The 25,929-nt window shown below is 31.8% G+C and overlaps 2 protein-coding genes across 4 annotated transcripts; one reads left to right on the top strand and one right to left on the bottom strand.

Annotated features, from left to right (window-relative positions):
- Nucleotides 1-5,238: 5,238 nt before the first annotated feature.
- LOC143083938 (uncharacterized) lies at nt 5,239-10,579 on the bottom strand. Its single transcript, XM_076260346.1, has 4 exons — nt 10,439-10,579; nt 9,405-9,731; nt 6,359-6,518; nt 5,239-5,527 (listed from the first exon to the last, which is right to left on the bottom strand). The coding sequence occupies exons 1-4, from the start codon at nt 10,439-10,441 to the stop codon at nt 5,442-5,444; spliced, it is 576 nt and encodes a 191-aa protein (XP_076116461.1). The 5' UTR covers nt 10,442-10,579; the 3' UTR covers nt 5,239-5,441.
- A 4,160-nt stretch (nt 10,580-14,739) lies between these two features.
- Nucleotides 14,740-20,688, top strand: LOC143083936 (RING finger protein 145-like). Of its 3 annotated transcripts, XM_076260342.1 has the most exons (4): nt 14,797-14,859; nt 16,935-16,951; nt 17,484-17,609; nt 18,695-20,688. In XM_076260342.1, exons 2-4 carry the CDS (start codon nt 16,945-16,947, stop codon nt 19,573-19,575), a joined length of 1,014 nt encoding a protein of 337 aa, XP_076116457.1. In that variant the 5' UTR covers nt 14,797-14,859; nt 16,935-16,944; the 3' UTR covers nt 19,576-20,688. The 3 variants fall into 3 exon arrangements, with proteins under 3 accessions (XP_076116459.1, XP_076116457.1, XP_076116456.1); XM_076260344.1 differs by lacking the exon at nt 16,935-16,951 and having other exon boundaries at nt 14,740-14,875; XM_076260341.1 differs by lacking the exon at nt 14,797-14,859 and having other exon boundaries at nt 16,842-16,951.
- Nucleotides 20,689-25,929: the final 5,241 nt, after the last annotated feature.

The following is a 25,929-nucleotide window of genomic DNA, read 5'->3' as shown; positions in this document are numbered from 1 at the left end:
GAGAATAAAACATATATCAAAACAGTCAAATAATATTTGCTTTGTGTTTTTTTAAAGTCAAATTTGTTTCTAGAAACATAAACTTAAAATAACGGAGCAGTGTGTGTTTTCTTTCGTCCAAAGTTCCATTTGAAACCCGCTAGCACACCTCGTTCTCCCTGGTTGTCTCCAAAAACTGATAAACCTAATTTTAGGTTTTTACGATAGTGTGATGCACCAAGATTTACACCTCGATGTCCTTTTGAAGAAGCAAAGCCTCCTGCGTTTAACTCCCAGTTTTTAATGCGATGTGAAAGGTCGAGATTTGCTCGTGTTCCACTATCTTCAGTCCGAGCCAACTCTCCTTTAAAGATTGGCTTGTGTTTTTGAGCAACAAGACTTTCTCTATGATGTCCTTTTAATGTACCAAAGCCGCCTTGGTATAACGGTAAGGCCATTGATCCTTGTTTTAGAGCAACAAGATCATTTATGTAGAGAGCTATAACCACAAGAAGATAACATGATTTTATCATAGACAAGCTCTTAATATCCTGAAAAGACAAAAATAAATCATTATTACATTTGTAGAACATTGTACCGAGAAAAGAAATACAATTTGAGTTTTAATCCGGTAAAAAAAAGAAAATACTCCTATGTATTACTTACCATTCAATAACCCTTTAATTGTACAGAAATATAATATTTGCAAGTAAAAATCGGTTTAAACTAAGGTTATGTCGTTGATGACGTCATGATTTTATTGCACGCTAATTTTTGGTTACTTTTTGTGGGAAAGGAGTAGGTCCAGTAAGACCCCTTTTTGGCCCCAAAATATAGCAGTTGTACAAAATTGTTAAAATGTAAACTTTTAGTCATTTATTGGATAGTAGAAAGGTTCTGCTACATAAATATGGGCTCTTTTTGCCAATACAATGCACATATATTGAGAACTAGCACCATTAATTCATGCTAAATTACTGAAATCTTCACAATTCCAGCATTTTAGTTAAATTTTAGACGGTTTCCGTGTAAAACGAAAGTGGCCGCATTCGTGTTCATCCAAAATATTGAAATGGAAGTTGTATTTAATGATAATACATAACATATATGAAGATTGAGGATGAACACGGATGAACACGGATGCGGCCACTTTCGTTTTTGACAAAAACCATCTGAAAAATGACCTTTTTCCGCATATTTGGTAGATTTCTCATATTTGAGCCAGAATCTGATCGTTTTTAATGACTAAATAAGTTAAAATCTTTCACAAAAATTAATTGCATCATATGAAATAGACACTTAATTGTTTAAAAAGTGGTCTAAATCTTTCGTCAGATGAAACTGAAATTTGAGGCCAAAATCGGTCCTTACCGGACCTACTCCTTTTATATTGCTATGCAATAAAATGGTATACAAATATCAATTCATTTAATTGATGTTCATATTTCCACGTGTCATGAACACTTTTAACCATAAAAAGTAATAACTAAAATACCGAACTTGATTAAGAGGATGTCTATAAAACTGAGAAATAATATCAACCTACGAAATGAATAAAAACGACTGTCATACTCCTGTCTTGTTTGGGAAGTATCTGACGAAGATAGTAAATCGAACACAATTGTATTGCTTGCTTCACAATGTAGTTGTTTTGGTAATTTATCAACAATTAATTTGCAGCAGTTTAACAACATAAACAAGTGCCCTACATGTTTTTTTAAATTAAAATATATGTGTATTATATATTTTTCGTTTCTTAGTACAATTTATCAAATAAATAAAACAAAAACAAAAACAAAATAAAAAAGGTGAGTAGACACTCAAAATTCTAAGAAAACCCCCCAAAAAACGAAAAACACCAGGTAACAACATCTACAGTAGAAACACTGCAGTCGCTGAATAGTATTTGCATAAACAATTCATAAATTCCAACCACAACTATTAAGGGAGATACAATGTGTCTAAAGGGAAAATAAATGCTCTATATTATTCATGATGTTTTAAAATTTTGGTCAGATTTTCGAAATCCCCTGGTTTTATCCATTTCAAATTTTTTGCCCATGGACCCCCATTTTTCTTTTTCTAAATCTTTTACATGTATAATTATAAGCCATTTGTGAAACTCTTATAAAATCTTACTATTTTTTTAATACTTTTTGAGAACTTGAACTGGTCAATGATAAAGCTATGAAAAATGTCGAAAGAAGATTTTCCCGCCAAAATTCCAATGACTAATATCTCGAAAATAAGCTCATTGACCCCTATACTTTTTTGCTTTTTTGATTCCGCAATTAATCCCCTATCAATATATACTATTGTTATGGAAAGCTATCTATTTTGAAACTGAGAAGCGAACTTCCTTAACTCCATTATTCAAGCTTAAATCAAGTAAAAGAATTTACCAACTGTAGTCTGATTCTATACCAACGCATGAACAGATGTAATTGGTTTCTTTCTATGTAAAGTATTATATGTTGAAAGCGATTTATAGTCGTTTAATGTAAACGTCGAATAAACTTTTAGTATGATGGTGGCTAAAACCAGTTCTATAAAAGTTCGTTATTAATAAAGGGTGATAAAAAGTATCCGTCAATGCGACAGCAACAAACCGACACAATTGAAAAAAAGAAATGTATGTATCAATAAAATATTTTGATAAGATTTTGTTAAATCGTCTTCAGGTAAAAAGTATTGAAAAAATACTTACAATGTTTGCGTCTTTTTCAACTAAGGATTCGTATACAGATAATGTTTTCCCTCAAATAGGTCTATTTATATAATGTCGATATTAAAAAAATCTTCATTGCGTGTCTTAATATTAAACACTTGCGGTCAAAACTTTTGTCTATAGAAACTATATCAGTGTAACCAATACACACTATAATTTAAATTGCAATTGTGGTACTTTCCATGATACTTCTTACCGCATTATAATTGTTTATGATGTAAATGTGTAATATAACATAATAAAAAAAAAATGTTGTATTCAGAACATCATTACATGGAATTTCATACATCAAATGCATAAACAATCCATGTTAATTGTCATTAATGTACATGTATGATAGCATGTACGTGCGTGGAATATTTTCTTTCGATTGTTAGTAGTATATTATAAAAACCAAAGTATTGATGTCATTTTGTAGTTGTCAAATATCAAATAGAACGACTCTTTTCTTTGAACCAAAATGAAATTACTTTTAAAGTTAAAATGTCCCTTTAGTATCTTCACCTCTCTTTCGAAATTTACTTTTAAAGAACAGAGTCCGAAATGTACATTTAAACGCTTTATTTCTTTTATGTGTGAAACACCACCCGACAATTTTCAAAAAGACGCTAACATTATGGTTCAAATGTTATACATTAATTTGAACTTCCAATAGGATGTTGATCCCTTTGCAGAGCTTTGCTACAATTTCTGTCGGGATATGTATGCAGGATGTGATTATTCGATGACCGCATTTAATCCAATTGTTAAATATTATAAATAATCATCTACTTTATGATTCAAATACGGCATTTGATTTTATGATTTTAACCACGCACTGCATTTTGAATTTTTCATCGGAGCTCAGTATTTTTGTAATTTTACTTTTTTCTAATTAATAATGTTCAAGAACAGACTCCAGTATCAGGTGCTGACATTTGATAACATTATTGATGTATGGGTGCTTTGTATCAATGAATGGTTATCGACCAGTTCAATATCTATTGTATCTTCACTCTTATATTTAAGAACTAACTATTTCATGCCATGATCTATGCTCATTTTAACATGGGTAGGCATTATATTTGTTAATATCTTAATACCGAGCGTTAGCGAGGTATTAAATGTTTACAAATATAATGCCTACCCATGTTAAAATGAACACAGAGCATGGCATGATAGAATTATTTCGATTCTAATAGGAATGTTTTGAACTTTTGTACTTCGAAGCGGACCTATACTATAGTAGACGCTCGAAATGTCGCCATTTTGATTTGATGAAGAAAAACCTTATAGAAAAATCAACAGTTTATCAATAAAAAAGAACAGAAACATTTAAATTTACTTTTAGAATGTTTTAATTTTATTTCCTAGCGAGCAACACCAACACAAATGTCCATTTTGATCTCTGGGGTTGTTCAAAATTCATCTGACGTTGCCGTTTCAATGGTGACGTCAATCACGTGCAGCCCATGTTCTATTCCAATTAGAACATGGCTCTGTACCCAAAGCTAAAGAAGCACGTCATATTAGAATTACCAATAACAAATAAATCACAGATATCTTAATGCAGGATGAAACAGTCACACATCAACGTGTCCCAAACTCGGTTCTTAGATGATACTTGTACAATTGGAGGTGTATGGTTTACAGAAGAAAGTTATTTCCGGAAATCCCTTCTAAATCAGAAAAAAATGATAATTTGCATTTCATGTGGTGAACACGTGTCATATGATGGTATCTTGATATATATATAAAAAGGATCAAATTCAGAAATACATATCTTAGCTAAGCTAATGCGAAGACATGTGGTACTCAACTGTAAAATGTTCCAAATTATTGCATTACTTATATTGCATTCAAATGTGTTACCAATCTTGACACGTCCGTCTGTATTTTTGTTAGATAGAAATAAAAAGATGATTGTAACTGCTTCGTATCCATCAGATGACTGAAGCCATTTTGATATTGATATATTGATATTTAACGTTTTGTCTGTAACACAACTGTTGAAAGTTAAGGGGGTGTAGAGCGCACACAAATAGGTGTAATCCTTGTTTCATTGGCAATCATAACACATCTCGTTAATTTTATATGACATACAGTAAATAAAGGCAACAGTAGTATACCGCTGTTCAAAACTCATAAATCCATGGACAAAAACAAAATAGGGTTAACAAACTAAAACTGAGGGAAACGCATTAAATATAAGAGGAGAACAACGACACAACATTAAAATGTAACACACACACAAAAACTAAGACTAAGCATCAGACAAAAATCCTGTGAGAATAACAAATATAACATCAAAACCAAATACATGAATTTGGGATAGATAAGTACCGTGACACGTCTTATAGTAATGTGAATTCACGCTCAAAAATAAGAGAAAACAAGCGACACAACGGAAACAAAATGTTAACACACACAGAAACGAACTATAATATAACAATGGTCATATTCCTGACTTGGTACAGGACCTTTTTAAAGGAAAACAAGGTGGGTTGAACCTGGTTTTGAAGCATGCCAAACAAATAACTTGTAAATTGGTGTAGTAATAACTTTATTTACAAATGATTGATTCAAATACACGTACACAAACAAATGTATACACACATAAAACTATATTTTAACATTATTTGTAACTGAGCCAATTTTAATAATTACATACAAGAATAAATATGCAATATTGATCACTATTTCTATCACTATCATTATCACTTTATTGATATATTAATATTTATAAGAATCATCATTAATACGTATACTTGTTATATCGACATTTCTTTATAACTTGTGGAGCCATCATCTTGAATTCGTCAATAGTCACTTTACCATCAACTGCAAATTAAGAAATGTTCTTCAGATCAAAAAAGTTATTTGTTTATTTTGTATAAGATACATTGATATTTTTTTTTACAAAATATCATGAAACGTAACAATAAATCGAATATTTTTAGAATATAAGAGAAAGGCGAGGATAACAAAGTTGGTTATAAATGTCATGTTAAACAGAATATGCCTAAACTCGTATTAATCTAGAAAGGTTGAAACTGCTCAATAACAAAGGTACCTATTGTTTTTTTCTAATATTACAGATACTTAAGTGTCCTTGGAATGTCCATATTTGTAAAGGTATCGTTTACGATGTCTAGGGGGAGAAAAATACGGGGCAGCATATAAAAAAGACATAACTAAATTATATCAGTCTGAACATGTTAAACATCTGAAGCATGCCTCATGCGGGAGTTCTAACGGCATTGATGACCCATTGGTGGCCTTCGGTTGTTGTCTTCTCTTTGGTCGGGTTGTTGTCTCTTTGACACATTCCTCATTTCCATTCTCAATTTTAATTTTTAATTCAATATCATTATGATAATACACTCTTTTAGTGAAAACCGTTAATGTGTTAATGAAGATCTTTATATATGATAGTGTGAATTGTTTGGTTTGAAAAATGTAGAAAAAATGGTTTTAGAATATACATTCTTGGATAATGATGTTGACCAAACAAATATTTTAAATTAGGAAACATCACATTTTCTATATCGGGGGATGCCTGTACCGAGTCGGCAGTGTGACAGTTATTGTCCATTCGTTTGGTATGTTTAAGCTTTTGATTTTGCCTAGACTTTCCGTAAATTCATTAAATCATAAAAGATCTATACTAACCTGAGGTAGAATCAAGCGCCTTGAACAACCTAAGTGCATCAGTTCTTTGAGGAAATAATTCATAGATCTCATCAACTGTGATAACACTGTCTTCATTTATATCATAAACATTGAAGTCACAATGGTTTACTATAACTCGAACTTCAAAATGTTCACCGTTCTAAGAATAATAAAGAAAATAGTTGGTTAATATGAAAAAGAAGATGTGGTATGATTGCCAATGAGACAACTGTCCACAAGAGACCAAAGGTCACAGACGGTAGCATATATAGGTCATCATACGGCCTTCAACAATGACCAAAGCCGATACCGCATAGTCAGCTATAAAAGGCCCCGATATGACAATGTGAAACAATTCAAACGAGAAAACTAACGGTCTTATTTGTACAAAAAAAGAACGAAAAACAAATATGTAACACATAAACAAACGACAACCACTGAATTACAGGCTCCTGATTTGGGACAAGCCCATACATAAATAATGAGGCGGGGTTAAACATATTTGCGGGACCCCGACCCTCTCCTAACCTGGGACGGTGGTATAACACAAATGTAACAATACAACATAAGAACGAACTATAAAAATCAGTTAAAAAGACTTAACTCATCAGTCGGACACATATACAAGTAGACGTGGCCGGGTACTTGTACATCCCGACAACAAAAAGACACTAGGAACAGATATGAGAGTACTCGCAGTTATCTGAAAGCTAGTTCAAAGCCACTAACAACTAATAAAAAAATCATGCATCTAAGACTAAACTATCAATCCGTACACATCCAACATCCAATGGATTTTGTGTAAAGACGTCATAAAAGAGGGACGAAAGATACCAAAGGGACAGTCAAACTCATAAATCTAAAACAAACTGACAACGCCATGGCTAAAAATGAAAAAGACAAACAGAAAAACAATAGTACACATGACACAACATAGAAAACTAAAGAAATAAACAACACGAACCCCACCAAAAACTAGGGGTGATCTCAGGTGCTCCGGAAGGGTAAGCAGATCCTGCTCCACATGCGGCACCCGTCGTGTTGCTTATGTGATTACAAATCCGGTAAATAGTCTAATTCGGTAGGTCAAATTCATGAAAGGGAAGGGGATTGTAGTTACGACGTGAGGAACATATCCGATATCATTTGTGAAATGGTTATTCCATAACGGTCAACCAACTCGTGATTGCGTCCGTAAAATTTACGAAGGGATGATTTCAACTTCACCATTTGGAACTCTTGATTTAATAGCTTCCTTGTGAGCAGTAAACCTCTATCAAGAAAATCATGATAGGAAATGCAAGCACGGGAATATCGTATCAATTGAGAGATATATACCCCGTATGCAGGTGCTGCTGGAATGTTGCTACTTAGAAATGGAAAGTTCACAATTGGAAAGCTGAAATCATCTCTTTTGTCGTAAAGTTTTGTCTTCAACCGACCCTCATTGTCAATTTCTAGATAAACAGTCAGAGAAAAACATGACCTTGTGCAATGCCAAGTTACAGATATCGACAGATTGTAGATCCATGAATGTGTATAAGTATATAACATACTAGTGATATTTAGTTTGCTTTTAATTTACTGATAACAAAATCAATATTTATACCAATAAAAACAATATTCAATGATCTTATTACAGTGTTGAGTTGGTAACCTTTTCGAAAAGGTTGATTAAGAGGAGCGATACGTTTACAAGGATCATTTCTAAATTTCCGGGCACGGTTAATAACATTTCCGTAAAAATGAGGACGTGCTATCCCATTTGAAATAAGTTTTCTACAGGTACAGCCAAACTTTAAAACCAAATCTTTATATCTATGGAAAAATTTAGCAAAGGTTTTGAGTAATTTATGGTAACGATATTCCTAGTTTAATAATTTACCAGTAATACATAGATTGCGTTCGTTAAAATCAAAAACGTCACAACCTACACAGGCATAGCGAACGAACTGTGAAATATAAACACCGTAAGATTGTGTCGAAGGAACATCACCATCTAAAAATGGAAAAGTAACAATAGGGAACGAAAAATCGTCCCTTTTGTCGTAAATTTTTGTGAAGAGTTTCCCGTTTGAAACCGAAATATCTAAATCCAAGACAGTTATTTGATTTATTTAAAGTAAGTTCCTAGGGGTGAATTTCAGCAGTATATTGAGAAAATTCTTGATTATTTAACGAAAAAATATCATCAAGATAACGGTAAGTGTTGTTGAATTTATCAATAAAATGCAATTTCGACGGGACTTTGCTGAGTTTAGTCATAAACTTGTGATTCTTAACAGTACAAAGACAAGTCTGCTATTAAAGGGGCACACTTAGTGCCCATGGGAATACCTACAACCTGTCCATAAACTTTGTTATCAAAACGTACATAAATATTATCAAGGAGAAAATTAACAGCTTCAATCATCTCATTACACCTCCAGTAAGTATATCAAGCATATTTACCTTTCTCATTAGAGAAGAAGGTTGTCTTATAAGTTTATCATTTTAATACGAATTTAATATAAGACTAATATATGTTTGCGTTTTAACATTCTACATTACAGTGCATGTACTGTTAAATTATGATATTTGAAATCATGAAAGAAGTTATCGTTAGGTTAACATCACCTTGTACTTCATGTGGTGTCTAACATGTTTATTGAACATATTTTAGGTAATCATACAGGTAAAACATTTGTTAATATGAGATATGTGAATCTACAGTGTTTACCAATCACTTGCATTTATACCAAAGCGTATTGGTTTTGAAGAAAATAAAAGCAAACGCAAAATTTCAAGACATAAATATATTCTACTAACTAAAGCATGTAAAGGTCATATACAGTAATATTTCGGGCAAATTGCGAATCATTATTATAACTTTGATTTATCATTTTGATGAACTGAAGCCATTCAACTTTGAAATTTGAGTTGTATGTGTTTTGCGTTTTGGGCGGTTTACAAACATAGATAGTTAATCAAACCATCTTTGTATAGAGTTCAATTAGAACGATAGTAAGAAAATATAGTTCAATAAAAAAAATATATATATATATACCCATGCTGTAGATCTCTTTCCAAACTTCCATTTGAAGCCTAATTTTGCACCTCGATTTCCACGATTGTCTCCAAAAACTGATCCTCCAAATTCAAAGTTTTTACGTTTGTGTGATATCCCTAAACTCCCTCCTCTATGACCTCTTGATGTTCCAAAGACTGATCCGTCAAAACCCCATCTTTTGCGTTGATGGGAAATTCCAAGATCTACCCTTGTTCCAATATCTCTGTTTTTGGTCAAACCTCCAGTAACTGTGGTCTTTTTTTGAGCGATTGTTTGACTGGCACAAAACGCTAAGACTACAAGAACGCAACTCAGTTTTAAGTCCTAGAAAAATAAAATATCCAAGATCAATGTTTGATTAGTAAGAAACAACAAAAAGATAATTCGTGTCAATATACTCTAAAGACATTAAGGTTTCTAGTGATAAATCCTATGACTTTTTTTGTCGACATTCATCAAACATATTTGTTTGTTGATATAAGGTTAACAAAGGTGTAATATAATAGACAAGCACCCACTACTTGATATCCTTCAAAATATGAAATTTATTGTTGATCTTGAAAAACTGGTATCGGTAAATTAAAAAAAATGCAACGTATACTCCAAAAACTTATTTTACTTAATTGTTTTGATATAGTCGCAAAAATCAAGTTGATGCACGTTTGAGAAATTGCCCATAAATGAAGCTGTGAAATAAGTAATTGAGACAAAACTTAAACACATACATACCTGTCTACAAATGCTTTACTCTCGGGGACATTACTCGAATAATTTTTAGTGGTTTTTACCAAACTTCTATACGGTTCATTTGAATTTCTGAATTTTACTTCATAACAAATGTGTCAATCTATTTACTTTTTCAAAATTAACTGACATAGAATAACCCAAAATCATCGACAGTGTTGCAAAAAGACGAAAGATACAGAAAAAGACATTCAGACTCGTCAGTCGGAATTAATTTGAAAATTAACTGACAACCCCATAGCAATGTGTAACAATGTATAACTTCATCATGTGAAATAAATACCTACCATTGTACTGTGTAGTTTTCAAGACTGAACATTTGATTCGATTTTATCTTGTTATATAGTGTAACTATTTGGAAATCCTTTCTGATTCTGCAGCTTTGAACACAATATTTTTGCGGTCAAACTTTCCATTTGGTTCATAAACGTCATATGCAAAAACAAAACCAATCTGCAAATTAAAAGATTATATAATTAAAAAAAAAAGTTCGACCACATTTACTAAGAAGAGAAATTTCACAATGTCAATGTTTTAATTGACATATCAGTATACAGAAGTCACTCAGTACAACCATATCAATGTACAATGTATTATATATCACAAATGCATAAAAAAAAATGATGTGTATCAAAAATATATGTAGGAACATTACGTGCTTATAATATCAACGTAATAGTTTGGAAACATTATAAAGTAAAATTAAAACTAATTACGTGAATGTATAACATTCTCCTTAAACCGGATCTTATCTTTTTATTATGTATTTAAATAAAATGAAAAAAACCCATTAACTTGGAATTCGACATGTCTGATAAACAAATTTTTCTACGAAAAAACATTTAAATAACTTTGCCACATGCTTCGCTTGCTTTAATATGGTATAATAACCTCTTTTTAAAGACTTTATTAGATGAGGACAACAGAGAAGGATCATAAGAATATATATATATATGTATTACAATGAGGTAATCACTCATACCTATATTGGTCATGGCCTGTGCCGCGAAGAACATGATAACGGCCACGAAGGAAAAGGAAATCAAATTTGTTTTGCGATCAAGTCTTTCGTCCTATCCTGAATTACAACCTTTTTTAATATTTTTTTCTTGGCTAATAAGGTATATTATACTTTCCGATCGATATCTTAGCAGTTGTATGTCAATATATTGATTATCCTGAGCGTTGATACAATTCATTAAGTAACACAAAATACGGACAATTAAACTGCATAACAACAGACAATCGACTTTATATCATGAATCAGTGCATAAATCGTTCTTTCAAAGCTGTATCATACGGAACAGTTAAAAGAAGCAGACATTTCCACAGCACAATGAAGAGTGAAACAATTTCCGTGTTTTTTTCTTCTTTATGTGACCTGCCGGTAAGACAAAGTCTTTAGATGTAGTTTGATTGTCACAGAGATCAAATGTCACAGAAAGGATCAGCTATATTTTACCTGATGGCCTTCAAAATTGAACAAAGCTTTTACATTATATGTTGGATTTAAGTTCATGACTGTTACATGGTGTAATTTGTGGCTGATATAAACCTAGTTATTTGATCTCTGAGGGGTATTTGTCTCATTGTCAATTGTCAACAGTTTTTAATGAGGTTTTTGTTGCTCATCGTTTTTTTTATGTGCAGTATTGTTCGTCTGTTTGTCTGATTTTTTGTTAGCCTTGATGTTGTTATTAACAGTTGAGTTTGGACGTCCCTCTTTGTAGTCTCTCGCATCTCTTATAAATCAAATCCTTAAATTGTACAACCCATTGATTCAATATCTGTATTTTAAGCATAATTATTGTGTGACAAAAAACAAAAAAAAAACAGAAATTAAACATAAGATAACAAAGACAAAACAATTCATAAAGATAATACATGTACAATAAAATAGAAGAGCGATGTCTCAGTTCAAATGAGTGTGGTCTATAGCATCAGACTGCGACTGCCGTAAACTCTAAAAAAAAATACCTGGACAAACTGGCAAAATGGAAAACACTCTGGAATATAGAGTTCCATTCTAAAAATGCAGGACTCTCACAGTCACAAAAAGGAAAAAAAAAAAATCCAGTGTCAAAACAAACTCCACGGCCATATTCTGGTGCATGCAGTCTCAACAAAATACCTAGGTTGCACCAGTATTTTGAAAAAAGAAGAAGAAGAAGAAGAAGAAGAAGAAACCAATGTTTGAAACCATATTATATTTAGTTTCATGATATAAGGGTTAAGCATTTCGTGTACGTTTTGTTTGGGATAAGAGACAAACAATTATGAGAATTGTAGCACCTTACAATTACATTATCTCTTAGAATTTTTGTTCATGTACATGTGTATTCAAACAGGACACGTCCAAGAAGTGAAAGAGTTTACATATTCTATGAATTTTATGCTGGCGACCTTTTTCTATCTTTATAAAGTAACACTTACTATTTCCATCATCGCCAGACATTTTTTTTAATTTAAAGTCAAGGACTTTAAAGACTTTATTCTATTTTAGTACTTACAATTATTACTTTTATTATAAGTGTCTGGGATAGATGTTGAATGCTTTGCATATGTATACCATGAATAAGTACCATGATAGTATAGCAATTGCGACAAAATGAATGTTTTTTTAAAGTAACGAATTACAATTGTCAGAATATAATTTAGGTATAAATAAGGTATGTTAGAGACTCTGCTAAAAATAATTATTCCTAGTTTTGCGCGAGCTGTTTCATTTAATGTTGTTTTCTGGTGCCCAATAAAAATTAAAAAAAAACTAATAATTTGAACCTTTTCAAAAGAAGTTTGTCAAAAAAGGGAATTTAATTCAACAAATTCTTTAGAACGATCGTTTCGTATATTGGCCTTTATCGTGTTAAAGTATTCTTATTTTTATTTTATTTGGTAGTTTGTATTGAAATCTGTTCATTTGTTAGTTGAAACACATCAAGTACCGGTACCTTATTCTGGCCTCGTTGACATTCGTAAAGAGCACATTTGTATTGCTGTTAGTTTTTGTTACTATTATACATACAATTTTCCATACTTCAAAAAAAATAAAATATATACCATATGTCATTTATATCAAAAAAGAAGTTTACCATTAAGATTATCAAACAGAATTATCTAATATAACAAATGCACAGGTTATGAAAATTATATAATTTGAGTGTTTTAAGTAGTCAAATATAAGTTAAATTACTCTGAAACATCTTTATATTATTTTTCAAATTGCAATACCCGAAAATATTTGAGACTAAATACATTTTGATTATAATTCCTGGCAATATGAAACATATCCCCGTTTACACTATGCCTGTTCAAACCAGGTTCGACCCGAATTAGTTAATCCGGGTTAAATTTATGTAGTGTGGACGCCTTACCCAGGGTCGAATTAGTTATCAAAGGTACCAGGATTATAATTTAGTTCGCCAGACGCGCGTTTCGTCTACATAAGACTCATCAGTGACGCTCAAATCAAAATATTTATAAAGCCAAACAAGTACAAAGTTGAAGAGCATTGATGATCCAAAATTCCAAAAAGTTCGGCCAAATACGGCTAAGGTAATCTATGCCTGGGATAAGAAAATCCTTAGTTTTTCGAAAAATTCAAAGTTTTGTAAACAGGAAATTTATAAAAATTACCACATTATTGATATTTATGTCAACACCAAAATGTTGACTACTGGGCTGGTGATACCCTCGGGGACGAAACGTCCACCAGCAGTGGCATCGACCCAGTTATGTAAATAGTTATCAAAGGTACCAGACCCCAGATTAAATTATCCCTCATTTGAGTCAACTTACACACTTATTAATGTGAACGCAAAGTGAAGTTAATTGGAGGTTGTTGCTATAGTGACATTTGACGTTTGCTTAAATAAGTCTTCATTGAGTCGTAACCATTACGTAATGTCATATTTTTACAGACGTCAAGCTACCGTATTCAATGGGTCAGACATAATGTTAAAACATTTAAAAAAACATTTTCTTAGATGGTAATCACAATTATTTGATTATCTTTAACATGTTATAACATGTTATACTAAATACTAAATACCTTTTTTTAATGTAAACATAGAAATAGAAACCAATAAAGAATCAGGAAAAAAAGCTCGAAAAAGTTTGAGACAAATGAAAAAGCAAAATCAAAACACTCATTATGGACTTTACTGACTGCTACGAAAAACCCCTTGACCATGAATCAATGCAAATGTAAAGGAATGACATCCATATTCTGTGTAACACGCAATTTGGAACATGTCGATCTATACTGGGGATTTTTTTTATAGTTAGGAACATCGTACATTGTACTATTTAAGTGATAACGTAATATATTCGTCATTAAAATCTCTAGACTCCTTGTATTACTGTGTTAAATATTTTATCGAAGCACATACATACTCAACAAATACATGTCTATCCCTTTGATTTTTATATCGTTTCAATCTTTACGGTTAACTACATACGAAATACTTCTACCTATCATGCGTCGTATGAAGACATTTAAATTAAACTTATTTTAATATCTTATTCACATTACTATAAGTTTTTTATACACATATATATAAACCATTACGCTAAGCCTATTTATACATTTTGAACAACGTTGTTTGAAAATTATCAACAGCAAAGTGTGGAAATTTCTGTTTTTACACCTTAATCGAAGCTTCGAATGTTGACAAATTGACTTGATGTAAGCTTTTGTCGAGTAAAGGTCGCCCAAATGATAGGTAAGATAGCACATACTATTCAAAGCATGTTTTTATATTGAGATTATTCTTTAATGTATACCTCTTAATCTTAAAGTACATAGTCACGTTTTAGTTTAAATTGGAATTTCTAGTATTCTGAGAAGATCGGTAATATATGTCATTTGTGATTTTGTTAAATATAGTTGCTTTTGTGTGCGTTTGGTGACAGTCAAATGTTACAGTTTGTACCTATCTTGGCTAATTTTCATGTCATTTGATGGATATTTGTATCATTGGAAATTGTTCTCATTTATTAAGCAGTAAATATCCTTTTTTGTCAATCACCTTGATCGTATGGTGTCCTCTGACTTAATTTCTAAAATGACATCTTTAAAAAATATGTAAAAATTATCAAAGGGACCAGGATTATAATTTAGTACGCCAGACGCGCGTTTCGTTTACAAAAGACTCATCAGTAACGCTCATATCAAAATATTTATGAAACCAAACAAGTACAAAATGTTGAAGAGCATTGAGGATAAAAAAATTCAAAAAGTTGTGCTAAATACGGCTAAGGTACTAGTAATCTTTGCCTGGAATAAGAAAATCCTTAATGTTTCGAAAAAATCTAAATTTTGTAAACAGGAAATGACCACATTATTGATATTCATGTCAGCACCGGAGTGTTGACTACTGGGCTGGTGATACCCTCGGGGACAAAACGTCCACCAGCAGTGGCATCGACCCAGTGGTGTAAAAGTTATCAAAGGTCCCAGGATTATTATTTAGTACGCCAGACGCGCGTTTCGTCTACATAAGACTCATCAGTGACGATCATCTTAAAATATTTATAAAGGCAAACAAGTAAAAAGTTCAAGAGCATTGAGGATCCGAAATTGAAAAAAAAATGTGCCAAATACGGCTAAGGTAATATATGAACGAGAAATAAAAAGTGATGAAATATACTTTACCTAACTACTGATTTTTGAAAACATTTTGTCTTAAACAAAACCTTTTTTATGATCAGTGGAAAAAAATATTGGTAGTTCAAATAGTTTTATTTAAACGAACGTTTTTGTTTTACAAAAGGAATTATCCATACCAATCTAAATAAGGTCATACAAATTTTTACAACATCCATACACCATACGTTTTTGCCCGACAAATTCACATCAGAATTTTGTCTTACACTCCGTAATCAATCGGTACATATAGAGGAATTTCGTTGTAGTGTTAATCAATCATGACAACATCAACCTGAAGTGACAACACAACATAACAGTTCGAATGTTATGCATCCCACTGTAAATGCCGTACAATCGACTGCAAATGATTATATTCAAAACCTTTCTTTTCTCGTAAATAAAGACAACAGTTGTATATCGCTGTTTGAAATTCATAAATCGATAGAGAAAAAACAAATCCGAATAACAAACTAAAACTGAGGGAAACGGATCAAAAGTAGGAGAACTACGACACAACAGAAACACAATATAAAAATAAAAGAACTATAATATATATAAATGGCCATTTTCCTGACTTTGTACAGGGCATTTAAGAAAAAAATGGTGGGTTGAACTTGGTTTTGTGGCATGCCAAAACTCCCACTTAAATGGCAATGCTAATTATAACTTTAAAATGACACCATTACATGCCAGGACTACAATACAAATAACCTCAATACAGTCAATACTAGTATCTAAAACCTCGACAACTCTTTATCATTAATGTGTTTTAATCTCGTTGACTTTTTATATATAATCAAGTAACAAATTCACAACACGATAAGCTGAAATAAATATACCCCTTCAACTCTGTTATATTGTTTATATCTTTATGGTTAATCAGTTATATTTACAGACGTCATTTAAGTACATTTAAAAACATAGCCTATTTTTAGATTGTATTCACAGTAAACACACTATGCTAAACATAGATGCATAGACCATTACATTAAACCGAAAATTAAAATGTTGGACACAGTTTTTTAAAAATCATTAATGGCGAAGGATAGAAATTCCCATTTTCATGTTTAAAACGAAAGTAAAAATATTGAAAGATTGCCACATTTTTGTTAGGTTATTGTTGTGTAGCAGAGGTCGCTCAAAATGATAGGTAAGATTGCACCTGCTGTTCAAAATGTTTTCGTATTTTGATTATTGCTAAATGTATACCTTTCAGTCTAAGAGTAAATCGTCAAGTGTTTAGTTCAAATTGGACTTTAATGTCAGTCACTTCGTTTACTCCGAGTAGATCGATACGGTAGGTCATTAGTCATTTTGTTATTTGGATTTCTTTTTTTCTTTTTGCGCCTAACATCTGATTTTTTGATTTTTTTCTGTTTTTAGTTCGAATTAAGGGGAATATTAAACGTACAAAACACGTGCTATGTGTGCAAGTCCAAAGCTAGGATTCTTGTGTTACGGTGTGGTCCTTAATTGCTGTCTGTCATGTTTTGATTTATTTGTATCATTAACAGTGTTTTTTCCTTTGGCGCTGTCAGAGTGAGGCACATGTAATCTACTTATCGAGATTGAAAGCTGCACGTTACCCTTGGGTTTCCGTTCTCAATTTAAAGTTCTCAAATTATTCAAATGTCATTATCAAATGCATATTTAAATACTTAATTCTTTTTTTGTAAATCTAGGTATAATGAGAGATCACGGAAGTACCATAATTGGAACGTTACAACGATTGCCGTTACTGTTCTTGATGGATGCTCTACTAAGAATGGATGCAACTCAAATGATATCGACATCTGTTTTATACATGTGTACGTAAAATTATAAATGATGGTACTTTTGGTTATTTCTATAAACACATACACAAATACACAATAAAGTATGGGGGAATATAAATGTGTCAAAAAGACTAATACAACCTAGATACTGAAATACTAATTCAATGATAAAAAGAATGAATGTAAACAAGACAAAAATCAAACTTATGTATGAATAAGGCATACACTTTATTAATATATAAATTAAATTAAGGCAACAGTAGTATACCGCTGTTCAAAATTCGTAAATCTATCACTATGGACCAAAAACAAACAAAAAACTGGCGACAGAGAAAATGAAAACGTTCTCATTTTGGAAGTGCTGTTTAATACCAATTTGTCAACAAACTCTTTCATCGATATTTTAATACCAATTTGTCAACAAACTTATAAGATTGGCACCAAAATATCAAACGTTATTCACAATGACGAAGGATTCATCGCAAATACTGTTGTATTATCTCCTCGGAATTACGTTTTTAACCATTGCTATTGGCTTAAAAGTGATGAGTTTGATATCTATTAAAATTGTGCGTGTATTTTCCCAGAAGACTAGTGATAATTGGAATTTGTTTTAAAGTAGTTTCTGTCTTAGGTGATACAATGACTGGCGTATTTGCAGCGGAATTTCTTAATCATGTTTGGGTCAGTTTGTATCATGTTGCTTTAATAATTTTAACGTATCACTTATTTAACATAAACATGAGTATTTATCTAATTTTACTTCAAATATCCTACAGGATATACTGGCCGAACACACAATATTTTGTTATTAACCTTATTATATATTCTGTTATGGGTAAATTTGATAAAGAACGAGTACTGTGTTTGCTAAAAAATAGAATAACTGAAATCCAACAAGATTATGCGAGCATAATGAAAAACAGAATTGTTTACGTTCTCCTTCCTTATGCAATTGTGTTGACAATTTCTATCCCAATATTGTTATACAGCAATAACATTATCCAAGCTGGGACTATTTTTATGACAACAATTACCATAATGTGTACGACCAATATAGGAACGATTGCCTTTATAACAATGATTACTCACTTCTGTTTTATTTTTTCCAAAAACAGCGATTTGGTTTCTACGTGGGCGTAACTACGGAGTTAATACCTCGGACCTCTTAACGCCTGCCTTTGTCTTGGCTATCCTATTTGCAATCCAGTCATTTCACAGTGATGTAAAATTTCATGGTATGATCATCATGATGATGTGTTTTGAAATTTTTCTTGTTGCTGGTACTGTTCTAGAAGAAGTACACACGATCGTTGATTCGTTTTTGATAGAACTTGGAGTATCGGGAGGCGGCATTATAAAGACATGCAAAGCGGTAACAATTATCATTGTATTAATAATATGCCCAATTTGGGTGGTTATGAAATTTTATAAAATTGGATTTGATTTAGGGATACTATGGTTTCTTGTAGCTTCTGCATCCTGGATATCAGTGTGCATTGAGTCAGTAGGGTCTCTGTCAGTTTACCTCTTGTTGGTAATAGATAGCTTTAAATCAGAACCAATTGAAAAGTTGGATGAAATAATGTATGGCGTCCGTGCGGCAATCGGAATAGTGCATATAGGGTTTGGACTTCTTCAAATATGCTTTCTCACGTGGAATATAACCACGATTCAATGGAGCTGGTTTAGTTGTATTATATTAGCTATTCTTGTTTACATTAGTTATGAGCGAGTAACCAACGGATGGAACGAATTTCAAAGGCGTCGAACTGCAGTTTACAGACTTTCATTCCTGCCAAATGCAACACAAGAACAGTTACATCTTTTAAACGATGCTTATGCCATCTGCCTTCGCAATATGACGTCTGCTATGATTACGCCGTGTAATCACTACTTCCACGAATCATGTTTACAAAAATGGTCATACTTAAAAGAAACCTGTCCAATGTGCAATGCAATAATTAATACTAATTGTTTAGTTAAAAAGGTTGTTTAGAACTTTGTTAAATGTGCAAAGACAAATCATGCAAGTGCATTTGGATACTTGAAGGGAAACAATGAATTTATAACTTGAAAACAGTTTGTTTTATATAATGTAAATGTACCATTACATTTAAGATGACATCACATTAGTTTTACCAATACACAATGCTTTATAGCTTGACAATGACTAGATAAGAAAGATTTCTGTTTGTTGAAAATTTACACACTACGACACTTTTCATAACGTCACATATATATGTTTTTGTTTTCTTTTGAATGTTCGCGAATATGTATGAAAACCGGTATATTTTTTTTTGCTTTTTAGGCTGGAAACATATATCGCGTATGTATATAGATATAGGAAGATGTGGTGTGAGTGCCATACATGTTTTGTCACCAAATGTGTTATGACGTTTTACCTATCTGTTTTAAATATCTGGTTTGTCGAGACCTCCGATATGTGTTTTCTTAGTCTAAATTAGTTGAATTTAAAATCTCAATTTTACAAAATCTTACTTTAACCTTTAGTGTTGTAATTATTTACGCTTTATAAGAATAGTTATTGGAATAAGTTCAACACGAATCAGTGGATTTAATAAATTAGATGATAGAAACGAGGAGTCTTATGTACAGAAGTTGTCGTTTGTTTATGTACTTTATACGTCTTTCTCGTTTCTCATTTTTTTTATATATAGATTAGACCGTTGTTTTCCCGTGATTGGTTTTACACTACTAATTTTGGGGCCCTTTATAGTTTGTTGTTCGGTGTGAGCCCAGGTTCCGTGCTGAAGGCCGTACATTGACCTATAATGGTTTTTTTTTAAATTGATATTGGCACTCACACCGCATCGTTCTTCATCTATGAACAACAATAATATAAAGACAAAATACAAACGTTTACCAAGATAAAAAGCCTTTTATCAATTTGACATACTCAGCAAAGTAGAATCTACCATATACAACAAAATCTAATTACCTGTTGGTGTTTGCAACAAAAAAGTATACATTTATAGCGTCATATCGATTTGTTGCAAATCAGTTATTCATTTTATTATGTCATTTTGTATATAGTATTATTATTAACTTTTTGTAACACATTGTTTTTATGTATCAAATAAAATCTTAATAGATTTGAGCAATCTAAAATGGCCGCATCGTCTGTAGCAACGTTTGAGTTAAAAATTTTTTAACTCAAACTCAGTTGGACCTGCTAAAATATCGCTATATCTACATATTAATGGGAAGTTGATTATCTTATCAATAGTTATCAATCCAGTAAAGAATAATCTTAACAATAAGAATACTTCCAGAAAGCGGAATATTCCTTTTAAATAAAAAAAAGTAATGTAATCTAGATATTTGACCTTTAAAATCAATCAGGGCTCACTAAACATAAAAGGTACGCCAATTGTTGTTTGATAAGTTGAAAAAAAACACATTATGCATTGATTGCACGTACGTTAGTATGTCACCGACGGACGAACATACTCGTTTCGATGCTCTCTGTAACCTTTCTGTTGCAGGACTAATGAAATGTAGAAACAACAAACTGACCAAAATAAATAAACCTATAAGCCTAACAAAATCAAAAGTAAACAATCGACGGTACATGTGAAAACTGTTATATTCCTGACTTGGCACAGTTTTATTTTACTCTCTTAGGAATAGGGTTGGTTTATCTTGGTATTGAAGCTAACTTAATCACCTACTTGCAAGCCAGTTGTTTAAAACTATGTTGTATTGACAATGTTGTCTGAGCAACGCAAATAGGCATAATACATTAATATGACAAGGATCCACAATCCAACATCAGGTAAACAACATGACGACTAATTTAAAAATACAATGAAAGTAATGGACGTCATTCCAACTTTTCGATTTTGTTTCGTATTTAATTTTTGACCCCGTTGGAAATATAACCATTCACCTGTTTTACACTCCTTAAGGGGGTTCGCGGGTCTAAATCATTTATATAGGATTTCTCTATATTTTTCTACAAATGAACTTTATCTTATAGTTAATGGAAAAATAAAATAAAAAAGTGAGGTCACCGTTCATTTGCGCTCACAATCTGCCTTCGAAAGAAGCATACATTTTTGTAAAAGTTTTTTTTTATCTGTTGAAGTAATAGGAAAAATAAAGTTAATATCGAAATAAAAAAAGAAATTTATTACAGAAATCGTTCAAATTTTACAATTATTTAGTTTAAGTAAAGCTAAATGGAAATTATATTAAAAAATATAGGTCACCGATGAGTTGAAAAAGACATTTCAATTTTAAAGCCAAAAAAATCGCATTTTTCCTTGAAAGGTAGATAATTTGGAACTTTTTCGATGATGTATAAATTTTAAAAGTCATCTAGGGCCAACACGAATTGATTGTTTTGAATGATTTTTGTACCATATAATAAAGTAACAACTACAAAAGGTAACAAATAAAATTTGTAATGAAAACCAAAAGTTTAATTTTTTTCTGAAATTTATATTCCCTCGAGCCTCCTTAATTCAGAATATTATAATCCTTGGCTTTTTTAATTCTGCTATTACGATCGTTCCGGGTTAAGTTAAATCACGAAAACCATGTTGAATGCATTTAAGTTCATAGTGCTCGAATGTTCCTTAAATAATGATAGGAAGTAGTCGGGGTTGGATGATCTGACATGGATCTTGAGAAGGCATGACAATTGCCACGTGACTTGCACTTGATTGTGAACAATACAGTACTACATCATTATTCATTTAATTTAAGATGTTTAATGCTGGGATGCAAATATCATTTTACCTACTTTGTATAAATATAATCGAATAGAAATATAAAGAAAAAAACTTGATTCTTCGACGTATGCTATTTATTTAAGAATTATGTATAAAATAATTCATATGGTATCTTCTTGTACCACTCTTGATTTTGTAAGAACCATTACTAAATGCATAGTTAAATTGTAATATCCACATGTTTTTATAACTTGGGGAGCCATCAATTTGAATTATTCAATGGTCACTTTACCATCAACTGAACGATAGGAAAAAAAAATTTAACCAGATAATAACAATTGTTTTCATAACACATCAAATACACTGAATTAAATTTCATATTAACGTCAACTAGTGAAGAAGTAGTTAATCATTGAAATAGTAAAATTAAAGCAAAGCTATAAGCTCACGAAGCTTTATGACTGGAACTGTAACACATTTATTTTATATTTTTGTGGCGCTTTAATAATCATTCTTTAAACATGTTAAACCTGGATATCAATTCTTGTATGTATGCCTGGCAAACCAACCACAAAAAAACAGCATAAACAATATAGATGTCATTAATAGATATGTATTGTCGAATCAAGTATCAAACTAAAGTTATTGTAAGATATAAAGGGAAATAATCAACATTTTTAAGATTTAAAAAAAAATCTTTTAAAAAACCAAATGAATGAGAAAAGTGGATTTAAATGAAAGATAAGTTAAAAATACAAATACAACCCATCTTGCAGATCTCTTTCGAAACTTCCCTTTGAGGCCTAGTTTTACACCTGCATTTCCCCAACTATTGCCATAAACCGATCCGCCTAACTCTTTTTTGTGTATGGGTAATTCCAAGATCTACTCTTAGTCCACTATCTTCATTTGTCGTCAAACTTCCAGTTAAGGTGGTTTTCTCATTTTTTGCAAAAGTACAGAATGCTGATAATACAAAGAAGCAACTCAGTGTAATGTCCTAAAAAGATAAATATTGATATACATTGTTTGACTGACTAGAAACCAACACTCTTATCATTACTGCATTTAAATAAAATAGTATGTTTGTTTAAATTTATTTCAGAGATCGATGTATTGGTGTCACGTAATCAACCAAATTACGTCACTATTCGTATACAAATTTATCCACAATCTCGGTTTGCAAATCAAAAGGTCATAATAGGTCTCGATTAATAGACAAGTGATCACAACTTCACATGGTTCAAAATATAAATTTGTTCGTTTACTATGTATCGCTGTTTTTTACACTCATATTTCACTCATAAAAGTTTAAACTCAATAAATCGAAGTGTGTCAAAAATATGCAATGTTCAAATATTCTAACATTATTTCTCATTTAACTAACTATTTTCTACCCCTGCAATAGAACATCTAAGCTGTTTGGCAAAACCTCTCGGAAGTTTGAGTCCTCAATGCTCTTCCACTTCGTGTTGTATTCGTGATTTTAAACTTTTGTTTTTTTAAATCGAGCATCACTGATGTGTCTTATGCGGCTGGCATACACATGTTTGAGCTTGGTATCTATAATTAGCTTTCACCCAACAAAACTTCAAACGAAAAGCTAATGAATTTGTGTACCGATTTTTATTGTCGTCGTTCAATAGCTACCCTTCCGGAGTACCTTAGATCACACCCAGTTTTTGGTAGGGATCGTGTCGCTTAGTCTTGAGTTTTCTGTGTTGTGTTTTGTGTACTATTGTTTGTCTGTTTGTCTTTTCCTTTTTTAGCCATGGCGTTGTCAGTTTATTTTCGACTTATGAGTTTTAATGTCCCCCTGGTATATTTCAAACCTCTCTTCTACTATTACGAATGAAGTACATGCATCAATTTTCTGGATTAAACTTAATCAGAAACGGTCAAAATCAAAAATGTAACAGCCGATCATGTATCGATTCTGAACAATTTGTATGACCAAAATAAAACTTCAAACAGAAATCAAAACTATGAACTCAAATACCTACCATTTTACTGTGTAGTTAATCACTGAGAAGCATATAATTTATTAAAAAAATTCATATAAATTTAACATTTAATTTAAATCGAATCTTTCTTTCTATATAGTGAAAGGATTTAAAATATCCTACCGGATTCTGCAACATTTACAAAAACCAAATTTGCGGCCAAATTCCCTTATGTTAAATTAATGTCATTCCTGTGGTTCAAAAAAATCAAATCCGCATTTTGAAGGTTGCTCGATAAGACAATTTGACCTCATAATATAAAGGGAAACTTTTATAATGTTAACATGTTACGTATGCATATGAAATCTGAAAGAATCATTAAGTACACAGTATCAATGTATCGCATATAACATATACATAAAAACATATTGTATTGTGTAGTAATTTGCGTGCGTGTATATGACATTAGGTTGTTAACAAAATGCCGTTAGAACCAACTTGTTGTTAAATATTTGTCTTTAAACCGGATCTTTTTTTGCAATTAAGTACAAATGTATACAAAATATTTGTATTTAGCCCGGATCTTTTCTTGCAACTAAGTATACACAAATATTTGTACTTAGACCAGATCTTTTCTTGTAATTACGTCTAACAAAACCAACTTGTCTTTGCTCGACGCTCTATATTGGCAAAGTGGCCATACTTTAATCGGGAGACATATCAAAGAAAATCTAAAAACTGTCGCAAGCTCACACTTTTTGTGTACACCATTTAGAGGTATAAATGAGGTTTAGTCAAGTCGCGAATATTTACAACTGTTACAATGTCTGTTCCATGATGAAATACTATTTCGTTAATGATGCATGAACGTAAATAGGGATTAAGAAACAGTTAATGTGCTATGTCATAGACTTTTGTAGGATTTTGCATAGAACCTCCTAAAGATGCATGTTCAACTCGGATATGTTGCACTTTGTGTAGCCACAACCTGTCCCTTTTTCCTCGATTGTGACTTCAGTGAATCTTTAGTTGTAATGAGTCAGTGGGTGCCACTAGTGGAACAGGAACTGCTTACCCTTCCGGAGCAACTGGTTAACCATTAGTTTAGTTTAAAGGGATACGTTCAGCCTTTGCTTTTGTGTTCAGTGTTGTATTTTGTGCTATTTCGTTTTTTAATGTCTATTTTGTTTCTACCGGTTAAAATCTTGTTTGTCCTTTTTCCTTTGAAATCATTTTTTCACATTTGGTCATGTACCGATAGTTTCTGAATTTAGTAATGTCTAAGGGTTAACAAGAGACATTTGGCAATCCGCACTGTAAGATAAATTGTCGCTTTATATGACTCATCAATGCATTCCCTTCCGGAGCATCCGTGTTTATCCCCGTTTTTTTTGGGGGGGGGGGAAAGGGGGGGGGGGAGGATTTCACTTAATCTTTAGTTTGGTGAAGAAAAAAATTGGTGGATTGGTTTAATCGATTTGATGATTTCAAAACAATTTTAAGAACTTTATTCACCGATTTTACGTGAATTCTTTACGAATTTACACCTATTATAAAAATAGATTTTCAATCAGAAAAATAAAAGAGATAAAATTAATGCTTTGTTTTTTTCCCGACTTTAAGTCCAAGTTTAACATGTGGAAGTTGTAGGCAAACTTTCATAAAACTCTATGACATAAATTGACCCTAAACCACATCGGAAATTCTATT

The sequence above is a fragment of the Mytilus galloprovincialis genome, chromosome 7 (genome assembly GCF_965363235.1).
Source record: "Mytilus galloprovincialis chromosome 7, xbMytGall1.hap1.1, whole genome shotgun sequence".
Lineage (NCBI taxonomy): Eukaryota > Metazoa > Mollusca > Bivalvia > Mytilida > Mytilidae > Mytilus > Mytilus galloprovincialis.
This window is presented reverse-complemented; position numbering and strand designations above follow the sequence as displayed.

Coding starts and splice junctions, on each gene's coding strand:
- LOC143083938 (XM_076260346.1), bottom strand. Junction 6,519..9,404: donor GAAAGAGATCTACAGCATGG/GTATATATATAT, acceptor TATTATTCTTAG/AACGGTGAACATTTTGAAGT. Junction 5,528..6,358: donor GGCGCTTGATTCTACCTCAG/GTTAGTATAGAT, acceptor CTTAATTTGCAG/TTGATGGTAAAGTGACTATT.
- LOC143083936 (XM_076260344.1), top strand. Junction 17,610..18,694: donor GACATCTGTTTTATACATGT/GTACGTAAAATT, acceptor TTCCAAAAACAG/CGATTTGGTTTCTACGTGGG.